The 19,826-nt window shown below is 40.1% G+C and overlaps 2 protein-coding genes and 1 pseudogene across 4 annotated transcripts; 2 read left to right on the forward strand and 1 right to left on the reverse strand.

Annotated features, from left to right (window-relative positions):
• The first annotated feature begins 1,368 nt into the window (after positions 1 to 1,368).
• Positions 1,369 to 4,733, forward strand: LOC111330972 (ectin-like; annotated as a pseudogene).
• A 49-nt stretch (positions 4,734 to 4,782) lies between these two features.
• On the reverse strand, positions 4,783 to 6,620 carry LOC148734658 (uncharacterized). Its single transcript, XM_088755451.1, has 3 exons — positions 5,884 to 6,620; positions 5,647 to 5,754; positions 4,783 to 5,086 (listed from the first exon to the last, which is right to left on the reverse strand). Exons 1-3 carry the CDS (start codon positions 6,560 to 6,562, stop codon positions 4,965 to 4,967), a joined length of 909 nt encoding a protein of 302 aa, XP_088611577.1. The 5' UTR covers positions 6,563 to 6,620; the 3' UTR covers positions 4,783 to 4,964.
• Positions 6,621 to 14,041: 7,421 nt separating this feature from the next.
• On the forward strand, positions 14,042 to 18,109 carry LOC148734659 (Golgi-associated plant pathogenesis-related protein 1-like). Of its 3 annotated transcripts, none has more exons than XM_088754754.1 (4): positions 14,042 to 14,154; positions 16,739 to 16,801; positions 16,880 to 17,123; positions 17,597 to 18,109. In XM_088754754.1, exons 2-4 carry the CDS (start codon positions 16,756 to 16,758, stop codon positions 18,015 to 18,017), a joined length of 711 nt encoding a protein of 236 aa, XP_088610880.1. In that variant the 5' UTR covers positions 14,042 to 14,154; positions 16,739 to 16,755; the 3' UTR covers positions 18,018 to 18,109. The 3 variants fall into 3 exon arrangements, with proteins under 3 accessions (XP_088610880.1, XP_088610878.1, XP_088610881.1); XM_088754752.1 differs by lacking the exon at positions 14,042 to 14,154 and adding an exon at positions 15,941 to 16,079; XM_088754755.1 differs by lacking the exon at positions 14,042 to 14,154 and adding an exon at positions 16,120 to 16,210.
• The last annotated feature ends 1,717 nt before the right edge of the window (positions 18,110 to 19,826 follow it).

Genomic DNA, 19,826 nt, shown 5'->3' on the forward strand with positions numbered 1-19,826 from the left:
TTTTGCCGCCGGGTTTGTCGAAGGATCGAAGCAGTGTGCACATGGAGAACGTAGCGAACGCAAGGAGAAATGCGTAGGTAGAAAGGCTAACTTTTCCTTTTCAAACCTCAAGACTACTTGAAATTCAAATGGCTGAAGCCGAGGAATGACGAGGGTTATGAGGGACCGTGTAGAAACTTTGCTTTGTTGTTTATAAGCTCCAAACTGGCAATTTTACAACACTTAAGCTTAAATATTTTAATTCACTCATGCACTGTGCACAGGATCGCTTACAATTTTTTTTCCAAACGTTAGAATCCCTCGTCCCTTTGAACGAAGTCATTTTGAGTTTTTAGACGTGCAAAAACTACCGCGAAGACGCTTAATTTATTAGTTTGAAACTTCTCAGCCGTACTAGGTTTGAAGTTCGCGTTGTTTAAAATTGAATTTTGGCGTGCTACAGCGACGTACTCTCCCCAAGCCTCGTCAACCCCGATAGCCGTAGCAGCGCCAGCCGTAGTGATTTGCTTAAACTCCCTATTATTTCACTGTGCTACCTAACAGGGTAAATATCGTATATGAGAACGATCCTTCGCAGTAAAGCACTATTTGAGCAATAGTGAAAATCAGACCTGAAAAATATTTCAGGCCTGTACGGGATTCGAACCACTGACCTCTGCGATACCAGTGCAGCGCTCTACCAATTGAGCTAACAAGCCAACTGGGAGCAGGCCATCAAATTAATTCGATATAAACCCGTAGATGATAAATCAAACAACAACAAACATATGAAACATATGTGTGAACTGCGGTTATGAGACGTATATGAGAACGATCCTTCGCAGTAAAGCACTATTTGAGCAATAGTGAAAATCAGACCTGAAAAAAAAAAAAAATTTCAGGCCTGTACGGGATTCGAACCACTGACCTTTGCGATACCAGTGCAGCGCTCTACCAATTGAGCTAACAAGCCAACTGGGAGCAGGCCATCAAATTAATTCGATATAAACCCGTCTACTACTGCTGGCAACAAACTACAACTGATTTCTGGTAAGAGATTTGAAGAACATCATCTTTTAAAGAAGAAAACCCAGCACTGTTGTGTCACTGTTAAGGTTAAGGTCAAATCAAGTTGTCAATGAGTAATTCTGATTACAAGGCGAAAACTGTCAGGATTTTTTTTTAAGTGCTTAGAGATCGTTCGCATATTGATTTATAAAATTCCCTTATAAGATTTAGTTAACCTGGTACACTATTAAAAAGGGTTTTTGATATTTCAATCGAGGATGAGGATATAGAGGCAAAAATAAATTGGTTAGACTGGTCATGAGACTTGTTAAGTACGATCACTCCGCCGTCTAAAATCTCTCGCCCATTAGAATAGACTAAATGTACTTTTCAACATCCACATTGGCGAAACTGGCTTTATCTTTATATCTAAAGACCTCCCTCGGTAGGTTCAAATTGAAAAATCATGTAAAGATTGCTCACTCACATCCCGGGTCCTTTTCGAAGTCTTTCCTATTTGCTTATCTTAATTTGCCTTTTGCATACAGGACAGCATTTAAAGAATGTTGCTTTGGTGTCTTCTATTTTCCATTGCTGCTGCCCAAGTAGATAAAAACAGTTTCCTTTGTTGATCTATCTCAATTTAACATCACACTTCTTTTTCCTTTTGACCCATGAATTTTGCATTATCCTGCGGGTCAACGACGAGGAGTATGAAAGATGGACGATAAAAACAAATTCTTCATACTCACAGCGTCTTTCCACGGGGAACATTAATTTGGATCTAAAATTTTTATCGTGCTCGGGCTCGTTTTGAAACTGTTCTCACATAAAGCACGCTGTTTTCAACCAATCATAATGATTAATTGATTATTGAACTGCCTTCATCTATTTATTTTGCGTGTCACTTAAGTTTGCATAAGAGACTGAACTGCCTTGCTTCCAGAACTTACCCCAGTTTCCGTGGTAGCATGTAGTGGCAAGGAGTATCGTAACTCCATAGTGTTAGACCATCCCGAAAATTAATCAGGTTTTACTGTCAAACGACTCATTTTATATCATACCACTGTGTAAACAGAGGCACTGTTAGAATAAAATGTCTTCCTTTCCAAGATCAGCTCACAGGTTCCATTGTCGAAGCTCAAACCCATATCGTATTTTTTTTCAAAATGACTTATGATCTACCGATACATCCTTTTCCTTGGTTGTTGCAGACCTGGGCCACGATTCTCTTATTACAATTTTTGGCACCGGGATATTAAAACAGAACGGCACAACCCATTTGAATTTACAAATTGAGATAGAAGGACAAAAAGCAGGACTTGCAACAGGAATTCCATTGGGAGGTGCAGTTCCATTGATAGGGAAAGAACAGCCGGCACAATGTGATGGTATGGTTTGTTGATTCAGTCTATCCTGTTTGGTTTAGTTTTGCGGATGTGATTTTAAAACTTAACAATCATTTTTCACTGAACATAGCATCGTCTCTGAAAGCTGAGATTTCAATGTTCATTTTCAACATTTGTTTCTCTCTGTTTCATGCTCACTGATTGTAAAGCGTTTAGAGGCTTGCAATAATTTATTATCATTTATTCAACGGATGGGTGAACTAATCTTGATCATTCATGATCCCTCGAAAGATCCTGTTTATTTCTACTATGTAAGTCCTAGCCAGAATTAGATAGGGTCCACTGTTTTAAATTCGTCCTGAGCATCTCCTCTGCTAGGCTCTATCAATTTGGTTTAAGGTAACGTTCTGTATAAAACTATGAGTGCATATTTCCATTGCCGTCCTTGAATAGATATAAACGAGCGTCAGGAATGGCTTTATGATCTTTCGCCAATCATTAGTCACATGATAGTCACGAGACCGGTCCTGGAGAATTGATCCCTCTGTGGTATTAAGAAATAAAAATGAGAGTAACTGTATAACACTTCTGGATAGTCCAGCTTGGCGCATGAATTCCCCCCACCCTCCCCCCTTCCTTCCACTGCCCTTTTAACCACCACCTCTGCAAGGACAACACCACTTTATTACTTATTTGTTAGAACTTTCGTAACAGTTCGTTTTCTACAGTCAAGTTATATGAAGGAACTCTCCATCATATAAATTACATAGATAGGGAGCTACATCATAACGATCTTTTGATTCCAGCAAGCCAGCATGTCTTCACACCAGCATATCTTCACTTTATCTTTTTAGTGTTAGCCGAAGACGAACAACAAGGTTTAGCAGCTCTCAATGAATTTCGACAAGTACATGGGGTTCCTGCGATGACACTGGACAGAGAAATGTGCGATGAAGCTCGTCAGTACGCCAGGCGGCTTACACGCATGGGTACTCTTAAGCATTCAAAGGATGAAGAAAGACATGGCCAGGGAGAAAATCTATCAATGGGATGTTCATCAGACGCTTCACCGCAAACCGCTGAGCAAGCCGTGAAAAGCTGGTGGGCTTTTTTTTACTTCTTTAATCAGGTTTTCGAGGTGTTGTCTCGAAGTTTTACCTCTTAATTAAATGCTCCAAATCAGATACAACGGATCGTGCATCATACGTAAAATGCTCCAAAGACAGATGTCAATTATCAGGGTAACTGAAATCTCATTACAGGGACTCGTTATCACAACCTGGACTAATTCTTAAAAACTTCGTCTTAGAAATGCTCCGGCTCAGCGTTTTAGGAAAAATGATTTGCGACGGTACTAAACGAAGGACTCTATACCAAAGACTTGCTTAAAGCAGAGAACTTATTTTTAGAACCAGTTTGAAGTGAGAGGGGCCAAAAGTTTGGAGATTCGATCCCTTCATGTATAGGCATTTATTCCAAATAGGGCAATGAGGAGGACTTGGTCAAGTATTTCAAAGAGCTTCTTTTCCTTTCAGATCTTTAAATATAAATCTGAAAATGATACAGTCCCCGCCTGCGTTGCCATCATCCACCAAGGTGGCGTTCAATGCCGGGTTATGACAGTTTCGCTAACGTCGCCTCATTTAATAAAGCACCCAGTTTTTGAAAACTCTGAGCATTGCGTAATAGTGGCCTGTGCAAAGAAACAGGTAGCTCATACCGACGGGTATGGCTGGTGACCGGGTACCCACGATGCACTTACTTGTACCAGTAAAAAAAAATAAAAATAACGCTTTTCATTGGGTCAAGAAATGAAGCATGGCTGAGAGGCGGAGCCTTTCTCCGCCTCATTACCTTCTTACCGTTGCCCAATCAACCAGCTTCTTTTTTTCTTTTATTTCCCTACCAATTTACGAGCACAGTTTTGTCCAGGGCTGATCAAAGGATAACAAGTGGTTCATTATAAGGTTGTTGAGCCTAAATATTTGCCTTTGCAAATTATATAAATTACTTTTCCGTTTTTTTTTTTCTTCCCTTCTCTAACATCTTCAAGGTACAACAAAGTCTGTCGTCCGGGATACGACTTTCATACCCTCTCTTTCAGGCCATTTCACTCAAGTAGTGTGGAAAAAAAGCATAGTCCTTGGTACTGGATTAGCTTCAGAAAAGGAAAACGGCATGAACTGTGCGTATATTGTGGCTAGATATAGACCGGCCGGGAACATGATGGGAGAGTTTACCCAAAATGTGCCGGAACGAAACTTTGATAGGGACAGCTATTGTGCAACAGTTAAGAGGCATACGCGCCTGGACAAGCAATGGAAGGCAGCTTTCGTTAACAATTCAAATGCCACAGCGGGTTCGGCTGAGCTTCGCGGCCAATTTGAGGAACAATGAAGCAGCAAGAAAGAAAATATTGCCACAAAAAGACAAAAACAATCAGCGATTATTGTTATGCTATTTCGTTTTCATTGTTTCTCTTATACTTTGAAAACACATACAAATAAAAGCGTAAACAAACCATGGCAACCACTGCAAGACAAACCAGGACAAGACTTTGCTCGCCCGACATCTATTTTATCTTACACTATACCAACAATGTATCGAGAAGCCCAGCTCAAAAAGGAATTAACCATGTTTGTGATGAGAAATATGACCTTTCTTTTTGCTGTTTAACAGCCCGAGGTCTTCGCCTCGTGGCTTCTTAAACCCAGTATGTTTAGCGTTCAAGCCATCCCTGGGCGGAGGAACTACAATGAGAAGAGGAAAGCAAACAGAAGCAATTAGCTCTCTTTAAGACTTACACTTTCCAGAGTTTATGGAAACTTTGATTTTCCACCTTGGAATGCGAAATAAAGATTAAATGAATAGCCATTCAGTTATGCCATAAAACCAAACCAGTTTTTGTATTAGTAGTCATTTTACATCATTAGCACTAGTAATCGCGTAATTTCTCGTGCAATTTGGAATAGTGAAGCATCAGTATTTTTTCCAAAGGCTAGAAACATTGCACGAGCCATAAAGCGTGTTCAATTCACAGTCTAAAATATCAAGAAGTTTTTCCTGAGGCAATTACTACAATTAAGGAGAAATTCCCGGTGTCTCCGCCAATCAGCACTCTTGCTCTCTATGTTATAACTAGTGTAACACAAAATAACCAAAAAAATTTGACAAAGGCATCATTTCAGCAGATTTACAGCGCAAAAAAGCTAGCCTCGTGTTCGTAACCACCAGATGCAAATCGACTTGTTTATTAGCCTTATCGGATGCCAATTCATTACGTCGAGGCAAAGAAATCGAAACAACATACCTTTCCATCCAATTGGCTGTTGCTTCCCATCTCCCAGACTTTCAGTCCCCACCGTGCCTCCCATTGTGGGAGAGGTAGTTGGCTCTAGTGCGGCACCAGCTGCTCCCTCTGCAGGATTACCAATCCGACATGTCAAGAGAACATGAGAAAAACGTTTGTGCTAGTTGGTTCTTTGTATTTATAGAGGATAAGTGAAAGCAAAAAGCCAAAATATTAAGTAAAACAGTTTACCAGTACCTCCTCCTAGACCTTCTGATCCCTCTGCGGGAAGAGCCCCTCCCTCCTGGCCACCTACTCCTTCTACTGGACCTTCTGGAGGAGCAGGTATACCTGCTCCAAATCCTCCTTCCGAGCCTCCTACTCCTCCTACTGGGCCACCTTCGCCTCCCACTGGGGCTCCTAGACCTCCTGCTGCGCCTCCCACTGGGGCTCCTATACCACCTGCTGCACCTCCTAGCCCTTCTGCTGGGCTAACTGCGCCTCCAACTGGGGGCGCTAATCCTCCTACTGGGCCACCTACTCCTCCCACTGGGGCTCCTATACCTCCTGCTGCGCCTCCCACTGGGGCTCCTATACTACCTGCTGCACCTCCTAGCCCTCCTGCTGGGCTAACTGCGCCTCCAACTGGGGGCGCTAGTCCTCCTACTGGGCCTCCTAACCCTCCTACTGGACTGACTGCGCCTCCTCCGAGGCCACCTGCAAGGCTTCCTACACCTTTGCTGCTTTTACTCTTACCAGATAAGCCAATTGCCTTACTTGCTGTGCCAACCACCTTACCTGCTACCTTTCCTACCTTTGTTCCCTTCAAAGCTATGCTTCCAACTTTCGCTGCCAGGCCTAATAATCCATAAGGTTTCTGTTGGCTACCCACCTCTTCCGCCGGACCTCCTCCTGCGGGTCCTACCCCTCCTGCCATCCCCTCATCGGGTCCTCCAGCTCCCGTTCCAATCCCACCAATTTGTCCTACCGGTCCCTCGATGTTAACTTGTAGATTTAATCTGTTTGCGCCGTTTTTTTTTTATTGTCCCAGTGCCAGAAATAGTTAATTTAGAATCTTGGCCCACCTCTGAAATAATCAATAAATAATACGATTTTAATGAGCATACTTAATTTTCTTTCTCTTTCTCGGAGAAATTAGCTATATAGCTACTCTTGTAAATCCGAGGTGAAATAAAGGTGATGTATGTATGTCAAAGCGATTGCGATTTTGGACCACGACTTTGTCTTGGTCAATAAAAAAGCAAGTTGGTCATTAGTAGTCAGCTTTCTTTATCGAACAAGCTTAGATTATTTCAGTTTTCCTACATGGCCAAAGCCGCCGATGAGAGTTCACCAAAGGGTTGCGAGGGGAATTTAGGGAACTCGTCAGAATATTTTTTTCTGCAGAATTAAAGACTGTTTCGAAACTCGTTATCGTTTTGGATGGTCATAGGCGCAATTATTTCATAAAGCTTCAGAAAGGCTGAGTGGTAGTCGAGATTTTATATTTAAAAGGCCACAACTGGAGTAAATATACCTAGTTATTAAAAACTGGATCATTGGATAATACAATTCAAGACTTTTTATTGGCTTAGCTATTATGGTATATGAGCCAATATACCATAATCTACAAATATGGTAAGCGTACGCGTCAGCTTTTAAATCAAAAGGGAGCTAAAAAATCCAGTTTCTTCTTACAAAATAATAATTCCTTGGGGGCGTTTTTAATAAAACAATTATTCCACTCGCGCTTGTTGGATATGAGATGATTACAGCCAACTCGGCGCTACGCGCCTCGTTGGCTATGTATCATCTCATATCCAACGCGCACTCGTAGAATAATTGTTAATTAGACGTTTTGTTCAGTGTGTAGTATCGCTGAGTATTTTTACGAGTTGTGCAGTATTTTAACGAGCCCGTAGGGCGAGTCAAAATGCAAATAACGAGTAAAAATACCTGCGATACTACACAACTAAACGTCCAATAAGTTATTTATTATCCAACACGCCAAACTGTTAGTTCAGTGCGGGCGAATTTCGTGGATGTTTACTTACGGGGAGTGCGTGACAGAAGTATGCGAAGCGGAACGGAATTGGCGCGTTTTCGTGTTGCTGTTTCTATTTTCTTCAATAAATGAAGAAATTTCTGGTCGTCTAGCTGTTTTACTTTGTTCGATTCATCTACTAAACTTGGATCTATATTTGCCAGCCATTCTGACTCTTCGTCGTCGGAAATATGATTCAAATTTTCCGCCATTTGTTTTTTTTTTTTTTTCGTAACTACAATCTAATTCTTTGCTTGCGCGATGGGAGAAAACCTGTTTAACCGGTACTGCAGAGTACAAATACCGCGTGATATTTGTACTCGTCTATGGCGTTATTTGTAGTCTACTAAGTGTAGTTGGATGATAACACTGAGAATTTTGGACCGAAGATAAAATATCCAGATGACATACCTCCCCCTCCACCTGGGACTGCTGCCCCTTGGCCGGGGATTCCAACCCCCTCTGATGGAACCTCTCTTGTAGATGTTATACGCCCTTTAGAAATATCACGAAATAAGTCTTGAGTCACAAGCCGTAGAGAGAATAATTTAATAACTTTTTGTACTATATTACTTCAATTTTTGAGCATATACCAAAACAAATGTTCACTTCAGTCTCTGTGGCTAGTGGTGGATAACCGCCCGCCGCCCGGTTAGTCCATATTTTAAAGCGCCAGACTCTCAGGTTCTTAGAATAACTGAGGAGAATGTGCTGCCTTCGCCAAGACATCTGCAAATTGTTAGACATTCTAGTTTTCTCGGGTAACAGTGAAAAAATGTAGGCCCCGTCTCCTACATCTTCTCGTTACCGCCTAGCAGTGGACGTTAAAGAATCCACGCACTTCTCGCAAAGAGTAGAGAACGTAGATCCCGGTGTGGTGGTCTGGCCTTGTTTTCAAAAATTCCAAAATTGGGGACACCTGCAAAATTTCCTCTCAAAAGCTTGTAAACCGCCCAGTGTAGTCTGGCTAAAGTCCACTGAAAAGTAATGTAAAGCGCATTAAAGCATATAAAGAATGCGCTATATTAAAACATCCTTATCGATATTTACCTCGCCGCTTCATGATTCCATCAATGTCCACCACTAGCCACTTCCACTTCGGTGAAAAGCTGTTGATCACAGCGAGTGTGTGCGTTTATTTGCTGTCATATTATTAGCGCCAATCTCTAATCCTAATTTTTAGCTGCTCCCCTCCGCTCTCAGTGAAAATCACTTTTCCTCAAAAGGAGGTATGTTTAAAATCAATATATGCACCAGCAAAGGAAAAACGGTCCACAACATATTAGATTGTTAAAAAAAGTTGGGCCATCAATTGTTCTTGCTTAGGTAATCGCTAGCTTTTTTAATATATCAGGTATCGAAGGTTGAAACGAAAACTGTACACTGCGAACTGTTTTCAAAGAAAGCATAAAGATATAAAGGATTCTTAGTTGTTTTAGTACTGAGCGTTTTTAAATTGGAAATTGATTGTCCTGTAATGGTTCCAAGCAAAGTCTGGGACCCTCACGGAAGTGAAGCTAAACGCCTAAAAAAATAAAAAAGAAAAATATAGAAGAGAAAGAAAAGAGAAAAGAAAAAGTTATCAAAACCATCGATTCATTCGTTGTATCAAGGACTTTGAACTCTTTAAATTACTTTCCAGCTCTCTGCAAAGTAAGGTGAAGAAAGCGAATTAGCTTGCAGGTGTTACGATTTATTCGAAGCGTAACTTAGTATGTTTAAGATACCAGGAAATGAGAAATGTTCCAAATATCTTGAAATTAGGTCATAGTCAACTTTGTTTTATGCATTTGGCTGCCAAGGGTGGTAAATTACCTGCGAAAGGCATAAGGTAGCGAAGAGTGGTAAATTACCCGTGAAAGGTACTTTTTGTCAGTGATAGCCGAAAGAGGCTAATGAGGTCTGAGTTGTATTTGGTAAGCAGATTCAAATAAGGAGTTAATAACCTCGACAGCAGAAAGGTAAGACAAAACAGTGCTGATGGAAGTCTGAGACTGGTGATCGAAAGAAATGAAAAAGTTTATAAGAGCGCTTTCAAAGAAAACTAGTTTTGATTTTAAGACTCAGAACCTTGAAGCTTCTCCACTTGTCAAGGTTTTCACAGGCTCTGTCTTAGAGTTTCAAAAGCTCCTCTATTTTTGGTACGAAGTAAAGGCGAGGCCGGGCTAGGCTAGGCTAGGCTACACAGTATTTTTAAGTTAAGACTTTGGTCACGATTTCAAGCGTATAAATAACTTAATTCCATTCCACAGTGTAAGATAACCCTATTTTTCGTCAATCAAATCACATGACTTACTATTTAACTTAATTACTTCGCCAGTCTCGTATCTAACGAGCGCGAATGGGATAATTGTCTTTCTTAATTTCAATAATTTCTGAACGCTTGGATATTTGGAGCCTTTTTCGGCTCCGCAACAGTTGGCCCAAAGCATTTCCATATAAGGTGACCCAGAAGACGAGCTGATAACCGGAGTTGAGTGAACCAGGCAGAACACTACAAATTCAATGTTCAGAGTTGAAATTTAATAATACCTTTCGCTGAAAATATTCAAATGTCCAGGAATAAATTAATTTGACAAAACCATTATTCCATTTGAGCTTGTTGAATACAAGATTGGTTACAGCCAACTCGTCGCTACGCGCCTCGTTGGCAATTTACCATCTCATATCCAACGGGTGCGCATGGAATAACTGTCAACCCTACACCTCCGAGCAAACCGCGCAGAATCGTTGCAGGAATAAATTAGTTAAAATAATCTTTTTGTACTATATTACTTCAATGTTTGAGCATATACCAAAACAACTATTCACTTCAGTCTCTGTGGCTAGTGGGGGATAACCGCCCGCCGCCCGGTTAGCCCATATTTTAAAGCGCCAGACTCTCAGGGTCTTAGAATAACGGAGGAGAATGTGCTGCCTTCGCTAAGACATCTGCAAATTGTTAGACATTCTAGTTTTCTCGAATAACAACGAAAAACTGTAGGCCCCGTCTCCTGCATCTTCTCGTTACCGCCTAGCAGTGGACGTTACCGCCTAGCAGTGGACGTTACCGCCTAGCAGTGGACGTTACCGCCTAGCAGTGGACGTTACCGCCTAGCAGTGGACGTTAAAGAATCCACGCACTTATCGCAAAGAGTAGGGAACGTAGCTCCCGGTGTGGTGGTCTAGCCTTGTTTTCAAAAATTCCAAAATTGGGGACACCTGCAAAAGTTCCTCTCTAAAAGTTGTTAACTGCCCAATGTAGTCTGGCTCAAGTCCACTGAAAAGTAATGTAAAGCGCATTAGAGCATATAAAGAATGCGCTATATAAAAACATCATTATCGATATTTACCTCGCCGCTTTGTGAATCCATGAATGTCCATCACTAGCCGCTTCCACTTCGGTGAAAAGCTGTTGATCACAGCGAGTGCGTGCGTTTATTTGCTGTCATATTCTTAGCGCCAATCTCTAATCCTAATTTTTAGCTGCTCCCCTCCGCTCTCAGTGAAAATCACTTTTCCTCAAAGGGAGGTATGCTTAAAAATCAATACATGCGCCAGCAAAGGAAAAACGGTCCACAACATATTAGATTGTTAAAAAAAGTTGCGCCATCAATTGTTCTTGCTTAAGTAATCGCTAGCTTTTTTAATGTATCAGGTATGGAAGGTTGAGACGAAATCTGTACACAGCGAACTGTTTTCAAAGAAAGCATAAAGATATAAAGGATTCTTAGATGTTTTAGTACTGAGCGTTTTTAAATTGGAAATTAATTGTCCTGTAATGGTTCCCGGCAAAGTCTGGGACCCTCACGGAAGTGAAGCTGAACGCCTAGAAAAAAAAAAGAAAAATATAGAAGAGAGAGAAAAGAGAGAAGAAAAGGTTATAAAAAACATTGATTCATTCGTTGCATCAAGGACTTTGAACTCTTTAAATTACTTTTCGAGCTCTCTACAAAGTAAGGTGAAGAAAGCGAATTAGCTTGTAGGCGTTACGAAATATTCGAAGCGTAACTTAGTATGTTTAAGATACCAGGAAATGAGAAATGTTCCAAATATCTTGAAATTAGGTCATAGTCAACTTTGTTTTATGCATTTGGCTGCCAAGGGTGGTAAATTACCTGCGAAAGGCATAAGGTAGCGAAGAGTGGTAAATTACCCGTGAAAGGTACTTTTTGTCAGTGATAGCCGAAAGAGGCTAAAGAGGTCTGAGTTGTATTTGGTAAGCAGATTCAAATAAGGAGTTAATAACCTCGACAGCAGAAAGGTAAGACAAAATAGTGCTGATGGAAGTCTGAGACTGGTGATCGAAAGAAATGAAAAAGTTTATAAGAACGCTTTCAAAGAAAACTAGTTTTGATTTTAAGACTCAGAACCTTGAAGCCACTCCACTTGTCAAGTTTTTCACAGGCTCTGTCTTAGAGTTTCAAAAGCTCCTCTTTTTTTGGTACGAAGTAAAGGCGAGGCCGGGTTAGGCTAGGCTAGGCTACGCAGTATTTTTAAGTTAAGACTTTGGTCACGATTTCAAGCGTATAAATAACTTAATTCCATTCCACAGTGTAAGATAACCCTATATTTCGTCAATCAAATCACATGACTTACTATTTAACTTAATTACTTCACCAGTCTCGTATCTAACGAGCGCGAATGGGATAATTGTCTTTCTTAATTTTAATAATTTCTGAACGCTTGGATATTTGGAGCCTTTTTCGGCTCCGCAACAGTTGGCCCAAAGCATTTCCATATAAGGTGACCCAGAAGACGAGCTGATAACCGGAGTTGAGTGAACCAGGCAGAACACTACAAATTCAATGTTCAGAGTTGAAATTTAATAATACCTTTCGCTGAAAATATTCAAATGTCCAGGAATAAATTAATTTGACAAAACCCTTATTCCATTTGAGCTTGTTGAATACAAGATTGGTTACAGCCAACTCGTCGCTACGCGCCTCGTTGGCAATTTACCATCTCATATCCAACGGGTGCGCATGGAATAACTGTCAACTCTACACCTCCGAGCAAACCACGCAGAATCGTTTCAGGAATAAATTAGTTAAAATAATCTTTTTGTACTATATTACTTCAATGTTTGAGCATATACCAAAACAACTATTCACTTCAGTCTCTGTGGCTAGAAGTGGATAACTGCCCGCCGCCCGGTTAGCCCATATTTTAAAGCGCCAGACTCTCAGGGTCTTAGAACAACTGAGGAGAATGTGCTGCCTTCGCTAAGACATCTGCAAATTGTTAGACATTCTAGTTTTCTCGAATAACAACGAAAAACTGTAGGCCCCGTCTCCTGCATCTTCTCGTTACCGCCTAGCAGTGGACGTTACCGCCTAGCAGTGGACGTTACCGCCTAGCAGTGGACGTTAAAGAATCCACGCACTTATCGCAAAGAGTAGAGAACGTAGCTCCCGGTGTGGTGGTCTAGCCTTGTTTTCAAAAATTCCAAAATTGGGGACACCTGCAAAAGTTCCTCTCAAAAAGTTGTTAACTGCCCAATGTAGTCTGGCTCAAGTCCACTGAAAAGTAATGTAAAGCGCATTAGAGCATATAAAGAATGCGCTATATAAAAACATCATTATCGATATTTACCTCGCCGCTTTGTGAATCCATGAATGTCCATCACTAGCCGCTTCCACTTCGGTGAAAAGCTGTTGATCACAGCGAGTGCGTGCGTTTATTTGCTGTCATATTCTTAGCGCCAACCTCTAATCCTAATTTTTAGCTGCTCCCCTCCGCTCTCAGTGAAAATCACTTTTCCTCAAAGGGAGGTATGCTTAAAAATCAATACATGCGCCAGCAAAGGAAAAACGGTCCACAACATATTAGATTGTTAAAAAAAGTTGCGCCATCAATTGTTCTTGCTTAGGTAATCGCTAGCTTTTTTAATGTATCAGGTATGGAAGGTTGAGACGAAATCTTTACACAGCGAGCTGTTTTTAGAGAAAGCATAAAGATATAAAGGATTCTTAGATGTTTTAGTACTGAGCGTTTTTAAATTGGAAATTAATTGTCCTGTAATGGTTCCAGGCAAAGTCTGGGACCTTCACGGAAGTGAAGCTGAACGCCTAGAAAAAAAAAAGAAAAATATAGAAGAGAGAGAAAAGAGAGAAGAAAAGGTTATAAAAAACATCGATTCATTCGTTGCATCAAGGACTTTGAACTCTTTAAATTACTTTTCGAGCTCTCTACAAAGTAAGGTGAAGAAAGCGAATTAGCTTGTAGGCGTTACGAAATATTCGAAGCGTAACTTAGTATGTTTAAGATACCAGGAAATGAGAAATGTTTCAAATATCTTGAAATTAGGTCATAGTCAACTTTGTTTTATGCATTTGGCTGCCAAGGGTGGTAAATTACCTGCGAAAGGCATAAGGTAGCGAAGAGTGGTAAATTACCCGTGAAAGGTACTTTTTGTCAGTGATAGCCGAAAGAGGCTAAAGAGGTCTGAGTTGTATTTGGTAAGCAGATTCAAATAAGGAGTTAATAACCTCGACAGCAGAAAGGTAAGACAAAATAGTGCTGATGGAAGTCTGAGACTGGTGATCGAAAGAAATGAAAAAGTTTATAAGAGCGCTTTCAAAGAAAACTAGTTTTGATTTTAAGACTCAGAACCTTGAAGCTTCTCCACTTGTCAAGTTTTTCACAGGCTCTGTCTTAGAGTTTCAAAAGCTCCTCTATTTTTGGTACGAAGTAAAGGCGAGGCCGGGTTAGGCTAGGCTAGGCTACGCAGTATTTTTAAGTTAAGACTTTGGTCACGATTTCAAGCGTATAAATAACTTAATTCCATTCCACAGTGTAAGATAACCCTATATTTCGTCAATCAAATCACATGACTTACCATTCAACTTAATTACTTCACAGTATCGCGGTATCGATATCGATATCGAAGAAAAACGTTAATATCGTACTGGTATCGTATCAGTTTGGATAAACGGTATCAACCCATCCTTACTTTTTCCTACGCTCTCCCTAATTGACAGGTCTCATATCGTGACAGCCACTCATAAAAATAATTTCAAACTTTGCTTGGAAGCCCTTTTAATCACCTGTCTCATTTCGCAAATAAGAATTTTTCGGTGAAGCTTCTTTCTTTTTAAATAAATTAAGATTGCACCACCTTTTTTTTTCTTTACTATCTATTAGCTAAAAGAATGTTCAGCTTCCGGAAGATCTTACCGTAATTATAGCCCTAAATTGGAAAATATTTCCATAAGTTTAAAAAAGAATACTTATGTTATTCACCAGCAAGAATGTCCCTACAGAAAAAAACTGTGTCGACGTCTTGAATACTGCCCGATTGGCTCGTGAGGTCGGTTTCGATCTAGCAATAGAGAGATTTAGCAAGAGGACAGGAACGTCAGTTCACAACGGCACGCGCAGCAGAAATACCAGTAAGAATTTGGGTCGAAAACGTCGCCCCGTTATGTTTCAGAAGAGACTTAGCAGACGTTGCAACGGGACGTCAACACAGTATTTGTTCTAAAATTTCCTAAAATGGGCTTTCAAAGATCACCAACACAAATTTTCGGATTCAAAAACAGCTTTAAGGACAACAGAATTATCTTCTTTGAGAGTTATGCAACAAGCGCAAACAGAGGATAATTATAATTACGGAAAGTAAGATGCTTGATAAATCAGTATGGTAAATTGGCTAGATTTTCATTGAAAAATCAGATGAAATCTTTCTTCGATTATGTGTGATGTCAAAATTTTCTTATGCTGGCGATCTCATACAGTTCCTTTACCAAATACAATACAAAACGAAATGAACTTTCTAGAATATGAGTTTTCCATCAAAATTTACTTTTGTAACCATTTAATTAAGTCACAGTGTAAAGGTCACCTCGCCACTTAAAACTTACCACAACGTAAAACATTGACTTTTCAGTCGTTAGAAACAAACTGGTGTTTGTCCAGAATAAGCCGATAACCATTCTTCTCCATAAACGGAGGAATACAGCTAATTACCTCAGAATATTTATTCATTTTACTGCTTGACAGAGCAAACATCTTCTGTTACTTCTGCCACAATCTGTTAACAAAACTTGACAAGTCTCTGTCAAGAGATTTGAAGAACATTGTTCTAAAAAATTGTTTCAACATTAACATTTGTGACCATTAAAACGAAAAGGACTTTCTCGAATATGGGTTTTCCCTCAAAATTTACTTCTGTAATCATTTAATTAATTCACAGTGTAAAGGTCACCACCTGCAAAACTTACCATGCATTACGTAAAAAGGTGACTATTCAATCGTTAGAAACATACAGGTAATTGTCCAGGATAAACCAATAGCCTTTCTTCTCAGTTAACTGAGAAATACAGCTATTGGCCTGAGGACGTTAATTCATTTTGCTAATCAGATTGACAGAGCAAACATATTCTGTTACTTCTGGCACAGTCTGTTAACAAAACTCGACAAGTAATTGGTAAGAGATTTGAAGAACATTGTTTAAAAGTAGACATCTCCGTATAATTTTTTTTTTATTTGTATCATTTCTTAGGGTAAATTGATAATTGGTTACAAGTGCTATATTTAGAAGACTTTTTAATGATTTAAGTAAGCATTGTTACCACTAGTATTCAAAATGTGTACCTAATTGCTAAAGGAAAATTTAAGTTTTTAACTTTGATTTTTCAAAAAATAGGAAGAACATTATTAAAATAGAAAAAGGAAAAATTACGGGAACATTTCGCAGTTAAGATCCTTGATTGGTTCAATTAACCATTTTCCGTTTTCATCGAGACCGCGGGGACCTGCCGTATTTTTTTTCTCTTTTCTAATTTTGTTTTGTTTCTCTCTCCCTCTTTCTTGTTTCCTTTTTCGTTTGTTTTACTCATTGGTTTGTTTTGAGGTTTTAGATATCACCTAGGTATGAGTCATAACTTTACAAATGTCGGTATATCTCCATCGGGGATCCATGATAAAACTTGTCATCGTCAATACCTTTCTAAAGTCATTCCTCGATTCATTCAAATTAACCACTCTACACGAGAATAAGATTTAAACGTTGGTTGTTTGATCACATAAAACGTATCTTTAATATATCTCCTTTTCATCCCTTTGTTTCTTTTTTTTTTTATGCAGGATTTCCTATTTAAAGAATGTGGATTTGTTATCTCTTGCTTGCCATTACAGCAGTCGATGGAGGTAAGGAATATTCCTTATTGATTGCTTATCTTAAACTAAACTTAACATTTTTTGGTTTTTTTGCCTACTTTCTTTCAGCGTTTACCGAGGAAGAAGAACAGGGTTTAGCAAAGCACAATGAATTTCGACAAGTTCATGGGGTTCCTGCGATGACACTGGACAGACAAATGTGTGATGAGGCTAAACAGTACGCCCAAACGCTTTTAAATAGGGGTCACCTGGTGCATTCGCCGTTTTCAGAAAGAAGTGGGCAGGGAGAAAATCTTGCCATGGGATGTTCAATACGTGCTCCACAAACCATAGAAGAAGCCGTGACAAATTGGTGGGTTTCAATTTTGCGTTCTTGTTACGCGGATATTCGCTTAGATGAAGTTTCAAATTCGGCCTTTGAAAATAAGCTCGAGGCTACCGAGCAAAGCTGAGGTAGAATTGCTTGAATTAAAAGGCGAAAACTGTGAGGACAATAGTCAATTTTACAGTTGCGTGCTTAGTTTTCAAGCCTTTGAACAAGAGAAAGGCTAAGGGTGACCTTGTTAGGATACAGACGTTGCTGTTTTTCAAATATAAATTACTTTGTTATTATACTAACTAGACACTGCTCTCTATCACTACATGGTCACCTTCAGCCTCACTCCAAATCAAAGGCTTCGCAACTAAGTCCACAAATGTAAAATGGCTAATTTCGACAAAATCGGAACACTTCAGGTCGCTCATCATGGGACGAGGTGTAAAGCCAAAACTGTCAAGGCCTAAGACATTGCTATGATCGCTAATTTTTTCCTCATTGTTTTCCAGGTACAACGAAGTCTGCGATCCGGGATACGATTTCGCCAGCGCCACCTTCTCTCGTGGAACAGGCCATTTTACACAGGTAGTTTGGAAAGGCAGTGAGAACCTAGGAATCGGACGGGCAGAGGGTCGAAAACGGGGAATGTATTGTTCGTATACTGTGGCCAGATATAAACCAGCTGGAAACATGATGGGACAGTTTGCCCAAAATGTGCTTGTTGGCAACTTTGATAGTAGCAGCTACTGTGCATCAATTTCAAGCAAAAGACGAAGGTTCTTTGACAAGTATGGGAAAGCAGTGAAGGTGAAGGTATCAAAAGCTCCAGCTTTTAAAACGGGTCCAGCGGAGATTCGTGGCGCTGGCCGTTCGGTTGAGTTATTGAATAGTACGAAGAAAACAACTGCTTCACACAAGCGCAATAAATGAGTCTCTGTGAAAGAAAAAGAAAAATATATACACACACACACATATATATGTCATGATTATTGTACAGCTGATTAAAAGATAAAATCCTCAAATGCCGCTTTCTGACTCATTTTCATTTTCAGTTGCTCAGGATGAACGTTTAAATCTCCAACATACTGTGACTGAATTTATGTTTTAAAAAGCTGGAAATGTAAGGAAATTCTAACTGTAAGTGGGAGGGTTTGAAGTCTATAATTCTACTACGGAGCGGGTTTTTTCGCACAAACTTTAGATCAGTAAACGTGTTATAAAACAAGAAAAGGCGATGGCAATTCATTGGTCTTTCGCGAACATGACGAGCTTTGCTCAAGAAAAAAATTCTCAGCAGGCATCGTAAACTGATGCCGAGGTTTGGGGAAGAAGGCGTTGGGTGGATGTCATCACATTAATTACACCACAATGTAATTATACAGATTAGCGCCCACGAATCCACGAGAGATACGCGATTGCGTGCGAGTTAACGCGGGGTCATCTGTTGGCGATGAAAATCAAAATCATGAAATGAAATGAAGTTTGTTGTGCGCGTAATGGTCATTAAATACTGCGTTTTCTCTGTTTCTGCCTGTTTCCTTATAACGACATTTTTATTCACGTAGTCTTTCAAAGATCCTTCCTTTTCACAGAAGAGGCAATACCGGCGAGGCGCCGTATTCGAAAATCCTCTCTTTCGATTTTTTAGGTATGATTCTTTCGCTTGGTTTGCCATAAAACAGTAACAAGAGATATCGCAATTTTCATGTGCCGTACGACCTGAATAACAACCGTATCGAATTTCCAGTATTACGTCACTTGGTGGATCGATCAGTGTTCACGCATTGCGATCGTAGTACACGATGTTATTGTTTTGGTACAAAACCTGTGGCGGTCGCACGACTTGGCCTCGTATCCTGGTTAAATTCTTACCAATATTATAATATTAAACCTCGACGAGATTTTTCATGTCGAAATGTCGAAAAGCATCATGTTTTCGATTTCGAAACCATTCGAAATGAAGTCATAGAGGCAGTCGGATTTCGACGTGCGGCCTTCCACCGGCTAACTTAACCACGCAGAGTCTTTGCAGGATTACAAGTGCCACACTTGACCCTTGCAAGCATTGGTATCTACTTTTGAAAGAGGTATGTGACGTTCCTCTGCGTAAATATTTCATATGCGATGTATTTAAGATATTTCCCGACGAAATCCAAAGTGTGGCGACACGGGAACTTCAGCCGGCCAACTCATCGTTCGGAGTAGTGGGGTTAGCCAGGATTCCCGACCTCGTTCACGTTGTGTTCACGTTCTGTCTAATAGCTGGTCTATCTTCTTCGTAATAAACAATCCCCGACGAACTTATTAAATCTGCGGGATTTTTGACTATCGTAAATCTGGTGAACTCCGCCACGCTAGACTTTGAGCCCGAAGGCGCGAAAAATTTATCTTTTGGCGCCAAAGTCAGTCACGACTCCGAAGAGCTCGCTTCCTAACTTACCGAAAGATCAGCTAGAGTAAATTCCCTTGGAGTGGAACTGAAGAAGCTTCGAACACAGATTTCTCATCTCGAATCAGCATGGAGTCAATTTTACAGACCCTTTTTTCCACCTCGATGTTCGTACCTTGTCGTGGTGAGGTGGCTTGAGTGCCTCAATGACCAATTGCAATACAATGCCTTTAAAGAATTCAGCTTCAGTTGGTGGGCTGTATTTTCTGCAAGGTAGAGGCCAGACTAACACGGACTTTGTCATTGTAGTTATTGTTATGATTATTATAATTATCATTATTATTAATGAT

Source organism: Stylophora pistillata, chromosome 3 (assembly GCF_964205215.1).
Source record: "Stylophora pistillata chromosome 3, jaStyPist1.2, whole genome shotgun sequence".
NCBI lineage: Eukaryota > Metazoa > Cnidaria > Anthozoa > Scleractinia > Pocilloporidae > Stylophora > Stylophora pistillata.